This window comes from Morone saxatilis, unplaced genomic scaffold (assembly GCF_004916995.1).
Source record: "Morone saxatilis isolate NCDOM2014 unplaced genomic scaffold, NCSU_SB_2.0 Contig2, whole genome shotgun sequence".
Taxonomy (NCBI): Eukaryota; Metazoa; Chordata; class Actinopteri; family Moronidae; genus Morone; species Morone saxatilis.
In genome coordinates, this window is record NW_023339762.1 from 16,561,024 (window position 1) to 16,569,649 (window position 8,626).

Genomic DNA, 8,626 nt, shown 5'->3' on the forward strand with positions numbered 1-8,626 from the left:
GTTTCCACAAGAGGGCAGTGTTACTTTATTTTTAAACTGAACCACAACCATCCCAATGGTCACCACTTTGATAGTTAATGACATCATGAAAATACAAACATTTAGTTTTTTTCAAAGCACAGTTTTAAATCATCATTTTTTATACAGTTTTGCTAATCTTACAATCAAATGTGAATGAAAACATTTAGTCATTTTACAAAAGTAAGTTGGAAATTTGTAGTTCCTTATCATACACTTGTTTGCTCAGTTTCAAACATACATACACAAGCACACAATTTCTAAACAATATATTAACCATTCAATTGTAGAAACATTATCTAGGGTATCTTGGCTCATTAAAATAGTAACATGATTTCACGTTTTTACTCAATAATGTCTTAAGTTAACCTTAATCTGCTGACAGTCAAAGTCCAGGCCAAGCTTTGAATGGCAGGATGAAATATAAATAAACAGGTGAAATCTCTCAGCTGCATTTTCCATTTGGAAGCACTTTTGGCTGAGAAGGAGCTTATTCATCACTTAAATCACAGAGTTAAAACTTTTAGCAGCAGGTTATCACAAAACAGAGAGCAGATAAAGACAGTGTACCTAAAGTGGCAATGCCATTCATAGTGAGGTGTTACTTTTTGTAAAAGACAGGTGAAATGCAAACGCTTGCATCAGTGAGGAGCCCTTATTTTTACAATACAGTAGTTACAAAAAATGATGTTATATGTGGAGTTGTAGAAGACAGGAATGCACAAAGGTTTAGCCTTGGCTCTTTTAAATTACAAAAATATAAAAGGTTACTATGGAAACGTTATTTGCTCCCTTTTAAACTGTTGTTTTAAACTGTAACTGGTCCCCGTTGAATGTATTGTTTGTGTCTATTTCAAAAGTATGACGTAATCGGTCCAATCATTCAATCAAATAATTAATAAAAAATGTATTACAAACCAATCAAATTCAGTCATCCCAGAAACATGCAAGCCTTTCAATTATTGCTGGCTTGAGTTTGGTGTGAAACATACATGATTCTAACATAAATGTTACAAAAAGTTCCTGTGATGTGTTTCCTAATGTCATTATGCACCAGGCGTCACGATAAACCTTTTTTTACGTGCAGTTAGTCAGCCAGGTTTATCTTCGCAATCAAAATTATGGTTTGATTCGTAACTTGGGCTGTGCGAGGGTCACAATCCCAATAAGTGAGGATATCAGACCACATAATCCCACCACTCCTGCATTCGACTGGTATATACCCAATCTGTCTAAGGGAATGAAGAGATCACATATATTCTTCACCGTGTCCAAGGCAACAGCCGGATGTGACTTGAGACTGTCCAACAGCAGAAAGAGAAAAGCATCCAGCTGAGGAATGACAACATCAGCTACTTCAGGATTCTCACTGAGATGCTGATCCATTTTCTGTCTGAAGTGTCTATCTCTTGCTTTCTGTACCATTAACTGGAAGACCACATAAACATCTCTGGTCAGACTCATAACAAGCGAGAGCAAGTAGCAGCGAGAAGCATTTAGGCTCCAGCGTTCCTTGTCGATATCGCGGATAAGACCGACATTTCTGGCCCAAAGTGCATTGTCACAGATAAAGTAGAGGGCGCGGTTGATGTTGGCCACAGTAAGGCACAGGCACAGCACTCGGTCAGAGAGTTGCATGGTTCGCTTAGCAGCCTCAATGGAATTTATTGTGTTTCCCAGCCTGAACACTGACAAAAGGAGGAAGAAAAAAAAAAAAGGGTATTAGAGCTGTAATCAATTTAATATAAAATGTCAGGTCAGCATTTCATAGCAGTAGTCCACTGTGGACAGCAGAATACAGTTAAGCTACTGTTGAACCAAACTTTTACCTTTCTATAAATGTGTTCCTCTGAGGGAAAACTGTTCTCTTATTCAGTGTGGCTCTAGACATACTGTGATGGGCCACCTGATCTGCTTAGGCTGGAGGCTGCTTCTCGTGCTTTCTGTTCGCTTTATGGAGCCTTCAGAACATCTTATTGCTCATCATTCCACAAGCACTAATCACAAGTAAATTTGCCTCTTCAAGCGCTCCGTTTTTAAATTTGTGACAGGCCAGCATTTTCGTCCCCTTCACTGACATTAAACTTAGCCATGGCAGGCCAACATGATGCACGGGAACCCTGTGGCTGCGGCTTTATGATGCGTTGGGAGGGATTGAACTTGAGTGGTTGGCAAAAAGCCCTGGCTTGTTCTCTATGGCCCAGGGGCCTTCCAACCATCGTTCCACCATCTATATTAAACGTTCACGTATCTATGAGCTGGTCAGGCCGTGCTTAGAGCAGTCAGTTTGAAACCACAGCTGGTGTGCAGGTCAATACCACATGTCTACCTTCATTCTTCACTGTGGGGAAAAAGCTACAGATTCAGCACAGCCACAAACAGCTTTAGCCTGTTTTTTATTGACAGCACATAGGGTCAAAGGAGGATACTAGATGACCACTGTACGAACTTCAAAATCTCTTTACTTCGAGACCAAAAACAAACATCTGCATCTGATGCAAAGTCCGTAAATGTATTGTTATCCTTCATTGCACTAATTAAACTGAACACAAGACGGGTAGTGTAGAAGCTTGGTGCCACCGTCTGTGTCCACAGTTCCTTCAGGTAATCGTGGCCGTTGTTAGGTTGGAGGGTTAAGCAACAACGTTTTTGTGTTCTTTATCCATTTCAGTTCATTTCACCACATACCTTGTTTAAAAAATACACCATCCTTCTTAGTGCCAGTTTTCTAAGAATGTCGTGACTGCTGCTGAAATGTGTATGTTTTGCCCTGGACACAAGATGGTTGTGACAATGCTTTTATTGATCTTTCGGCAACCATGGAACCAGTTGATATGGAACTGTGCAGTTGTAGTACCGAGATTTTTACAAATACCAGATTAAAAGGTATTGATGCATTTTGCAAGTCACATGTCTCAATGCACTTAAGGAACATTTGACTGGAGGAAGCTCATATTGTTTTGCCCTTTCTATTTTCAGCAGCGAGTTCTTGAAGGGCTCTTAAGAAGAAAGAACTGAATATTACCAGATGTATTATGCAGCAGACAACAGTGCATTTTATGATATTGGCACCAACAAAGGGATGGGCAATAATGATAAAGAGGAGGCAGGCTAAAATGCTCATGCAATTGAATAGGCACTATGCTGAATAAGTACGAAAAAACAATAACCCGACTTACACTCAGTGGGCTTTAACAACATGTTGACAAACAGGAGAAACAACAGGGGAGTAAAGGTATGGGCCAAAGTTAGTACGTTCAGGATTGAAAAATGTGAACGGAAAAATCAGAAGCTAAAAGATAGTGGTGTGATTAAAATGGCAGAACCCGACAATAGTTAGGTATGTCAACAATGGTCCTCATAGGTCTTCAACATTATTAGATTTCTTATCTTTAACAATACTAATCAGCTATCGGCTGAGTACAAACGATCATTTTACTGAATACATTCTCTCAATAGCGCCGGATCTAGAAGGGAAATGTTGCTACGCGTTGTTATACTTTTGGTTTGGATTAAACACAGATTAGTGCAGTAAAAGTTTGTAGAATGGTCGCCTGAACTGGGGCATATAATTTTCTTCTAAATGGATACAAAAACCAAACGTGCTGTACTGTGAAGACTTAACACCTATAACACAGGAAGACTCTCGTCATAAAAACTAACGGCCCAACGAGTAATATTTACCTGAGAATCAGAGAACTTGTGACAGTACGAGTATATTAAGTGTCCTTTTTTTTTTGTTTTTAAAATTAAGAAAAAGGAGGTGGCACTCGCACACGCAGCTTCTATACAGTGGAACGAATTTATAGATTGTTATTGGACGGACTAGGCGAGGGTGCACTTAGAAGTGATTTGTTTTCAGGTTGTCTACTAATACTATTATAAAGATGTCAGCTGCAAAAATGTTCAGGAGTAATAAATAACAGAGGTGCATATACAGACGTTTGCATCAGATGCAAATAGATGTTATAGCCTGCGCGATGCTCGGCTGAAAAGCTAAAAAGTGTCCATGTCATTGTGACAGTTATCAGTACAGCTTTTAGTCGTAATATTTCTGAGCGTATAATCGCTCTTTGACTAGTTAGGTATTTGTTGCTCCGGTCATTTAATTTTTAGAAGCTGTGGCATAACTAAAAACATCAGTACGATGGAGAGGGGTTCATACTATGACACTAATAATCGTTGCTAGTGTAAGCATGATTTTGTCGCGCTGCTGCATGAAATTCTGCTAGTTTATCAACTCACACTGAAACAACAGATGTATAGATTCAGGACTGGAGCTAGTCAGTGTGGTGGTGTTCGGACCTTTTGCAAGCCGCTGTGTGCATTTTATAACTATCGTTGTTTCTGTCAATTTTTCTATATGATTGGACTTGTATCCAGCTACGTCAACGGGTTAGATAGTAATGATCAACCACCTTTCGTCCAGCTCTCATGGTGGCTTCCAGACTTTCTAGTTTGGCCCACCATAGGTCTCTTCTTGTCCTGGGTGGAAGTTTTGTCCATGAAGTGACAGACGAGACTGGTGGTTGCATATATGGGCGGTTCGGCGCGTGAAGATATAAGAGAAAGCAAAGGCCGACAGAAGAAGAAGGGGGGGAGAAAGGTTGTGCATGCTTAGGTTTTTTCTTAGATTGTTAGCCCTGGCTTTCTCTGGCCTGCCACCTCTTTACGCTATTTCAAAGCGCTCGCCACAGTCTACCTCGTTATATGTTTGATTTTTCTCACCGTGGGATTTATACGATAAATGTTCTATAAGCCGCTTGTGACGGTGTCTTGGCCCTAAGTATTACAATTGTCAGTGAAGGGACATGCTGCTGTCACAATTTAAAAACGGGGCTTGATACAAGAGAGCAACCTCTCACAAACTTTACTTACTGAACTTTATAGGGTCCTCCCGTAGATAGTGGTGCACCTTATTGGTCGTTTTGTGGATATGTTATGACAACCGCATACTCAGATGGGTGCTTGATATCACATCGAAGCATCCATATAGCCAGTTGTAAGTGTAGAGCTAGACTGTGCGTGCAAGCACAAGTAGATAGCGGGACAGCACTACGGTTCAACTTCTCAGAAAGCTTCAAAATAGTGACAGGTTCGCTTCCAGCTTGTCATTAAGATAGAGATGCTCGGTTCTCGCGCGTTACTCAGACGGATTAACCAAAACGAGGTTTTTGGTTCTATTGAACCGTGGCTAAGAATAAGATTTCCGCGGCATTAACAAATTACCCGGAAATTTAGTCTGTTTATACTTGTCTACGTAGTTCTGCTGATCCCCTACGCTTAAGAAATTCTTTAAAAGCTTGACCTATGATACATAGTTTAGTTGATTACACTGACAATATTGTACTGTTTTTCACTACGGCAGGCATTTTATCAAAATGTAAACCGAAAGGTCTCGGAGGCGGGTTTTGTTATTTGCATGGCGTGAACCAATGCCCGCCTTTTTTATTTATGTGGTTTTCTTCCTCTGTCTGGAAAAGTGTTTTGTCGCTCCGTATGTATTGTGTTGTACGCAGGAACTCTGGTTCTTGTAGCTTTTAACACAATAATATTTTTTTACGTACCGAATGGTTGAGGATTACATGGCCTAAGCACCGACCACACGTGGTTGCACATACTGTCTGGCCTGACCCAGGAAAGATAGACTTGTGGCCGTGTTGCCCACCTGTACATTATTAAACTGATGTGAGGCCGCAACATCAATCCTAATGTCGGTGTCCGCAATACCCCTCGGGGGGTTCACATTTGTGCAACTTATTTTATCTGGTGACAATGCCACTCTGCTGGGTCTGCATTGTAATGGTATTATGTTATTCTGGTATTATTCGGACGGGGAATATTCCCTTGGTATTTAATCCCCAGCCCTAACTTCTGGTTAACCTCGAACTATTAAGGAAACGCTGTGTAGCTTGCTATATTATGATTCTGGTGTCTCTTTGTTCTCGTCTACGTGTGGATACATTACCGACTCTTCGCTTATCATGTTAGAATGAGTTCTGACAGATATGTACAGGGCTTCGTTTATTAGGATTGTGCGCTTTATTACTTATCCTCTTGTTAAGGCTTATCGCGTTACAGAAAGTAATGAGATAGGGATTCTCTATTTCCATTTTATTTTGCGTCATCACTTTTCTGTATATTAGCCTATAGCATACATACATTTCTATTAATATTTGTGTTAAATTTCCCTTTGATTTCAGAAAATGAGTTATTCAGCATTTCAGGTGGGAGGTTAATCCTTATACTAGAAGGTGGTGTACGAACATACCTACAGTTCTGGATGCCTTTTCTCTTTCTTAGCAAACCAAATTTATTTTCTGGGTGTTGGGACAATTGAGTCTTCAAGTCACATCCTGCTTCGTTGCCTGCTGTCAACTTTAGAGCTGAAAGAAGTTCATTTTCTTGCACTTTATTTTTTTGTGAGAGATACTCCGATTCCAATTATCTTAGACAGACTGGCGTAATAACTAAATACCAGTCGAATGCCAGGCTTTTTATCGTTGTGTGGGTTGAAAGTATAGATGTGTGAGAGGTGATTCCTCACCTTTACTGGTTTTTTATATGAGAGAATCGTAGCCCGGTGGGGCGCACAGAACCCAAAGTTTTGGTTGGAAGAGTGCTAACTTGCTTATTATTTATGTAGATTAGCGCAAGATGAACCTGCTGACTAAGGTGCTCAGGCACGGATAATAAAAAAAAAACACTCTTCAATTGTGTGTTTGCACTTTTAGTGCGTGTTTTACGTTCCTGGGTTGCATAATGTTACATTAGGCATAAATACCACCTTGTATCACAGGAGGCAACTTTTTTGTAACAGGTTATTATTGTTTTATGAGATTCGCATGTATGTGGTTCACTCCACCCAACTCAAGCAGGCAATAAATTGTGATAAAGGCCTGGGTGCTTTAAAAATGATTTCTGTGAATTTACTGAATATGAATTGGTGTGTATAGATTACATTGGATTTTTTAATATTACTTCATTTAGATTAGAAAAAATAAGATGGCTGGACTGTATTTGAACGTTCTTATACTTTTTGTAAATTATTACATAATAACCATATATACATTCATCTCGTGCGGGTCCATGTTCTCGTATTTATCTCATAACTCAGTTCTTCTATATATCTTCGTATGTGGAGCACATACTATCGTTTTCTTCTCTTGTTTTTACATCTATACAGGTATTTATTTTTGGTCTTTTTAAACAGAATGCCAGCAGGCTAAATTACCTCTTACGTTGCATCTCTTGTTTTCTCCTACTCAATTCCTCCCCCTGGCTTTTCGTTAACATCATTTTTTTGGTCTTAACCTACAATGCTTGTTTCTGGTATACTTAGGATCACATAGATTGCGCCCAGTCCCTCTCACTGATGCTACCGTTGGCTGTGATGTTCGCTTTTCATAATACCAGTTGTGGCAATGTCCTATCCCTTTAGGATGATGAATTTGTGTCTATTGCCCACTTAGGTTACCAACCTGATACTATTATTCATGCTTCTGTGGCTTGTTTGTTCGTTCTCCTGTTCTGTTAAATTCTGGTAGACTTTATAAATACAATTGTGAGGTTTGTGACTTGTGTGAGCTTTTAACATGAAAAGCTCACTTGTCTCAGCCAATTATGTTTCTTCCAAATGCATTAATGCTAGCTGAAGTACAGTTAAAATTTCAACACCTGTTAAGGTTTATGTCAAATAAAAATAATTGGCCAGTCCTGCCATTTCAAAAGCTTGGCGTGTTTTTTTGACTGTCAGGCAGAATTTTAAGGGTTAACTTAAGACACTGATCGTAATTGGAAGTAAAACCTTAGGGAAACCGTGAAATTGCCAACTGTTATATTTATTCTTTCATGCGCATTATTGGCGATTTTCAAAGGCCTAGATCAAGAATGTTTCTACAATTTGAATGGGTTCTGGAAATTTTCACCTAATCTGTTTAGACCCATTTCTATGAAGTGCTTGATGTGGTATGGGATAGTATGTTTGAAACTGAGCAAACAAAGTATAATTTTTAAGATGTTCTAATTCTGAAATTATTCGGGACTATGATTTTGTAAAAATGATACTAGAATGTTTTCAATTCACATTTGGATTGTTTACGATAGCATGGGGGAGCATGCACATAATCTTATAGGGGAGTATGATGATTTCAGTATTAAGGCTGTGCTCTGAAAAAAACCTGTAACTGTCAAGTGCTGTTTGAAAATTGTTATGTTAGATATGCGATTTTTACAGCATTAACATATCAAGGGAACGTGAGAGTGACCTTATTGGGTATTAATGGTGGTTCCAGTGGATGTATTTATAATGTGGAAGCCCCGCTTTCATTGGCAAAATTTTTGTTGCCATTGCTCTCTGTAGTGAAATTATATTGACACCAGTTCTGTGATTGAAAAATAGAGTCTTATTAATTTTGTCAATTATTCATCTGATCGACAATTTTTCAATGACACTTTTTTATACTGGATGCTCTCATTTACCTTATTGTCTGAAAGCGAGGTTTTGGTCTACAGTAAAAATTGTAGAAGCAGCACTATGCAGTCCCACCCCATTTAACAAAACTTTTTGGGAAGAAAATGTGGGAATATCACTGGTTATCTACCGGGT

The 8,626-nt window shown here is 39.1% G+C and overlaps 1 protein-coding gene across 1 annotated transcript in view; it reads right to left on the minus strand.

The window, feature by feature from the left end:
- Positions 1-19: 19 nt before the first annotated feature.
- The window catches only part of pex11a (peroxisomal biogenesis factor 11 alpha), an 11,172-nt gene continuing 2,565 nt past the window's right edge, over positions 20-8,626 (minus strand). Inside the window, exon 3 of the mRNA XM_035665421.1 lies at positions 20-1,706. Coding sequence (XP_035521314.1) covers positions 1,138-1,706 — 569 coding nt within the window. The 3' untranslated portion in view covers positions 20-1,137. The remainder of the gene's footprint in view (positions 1,707-8,626) is intronic.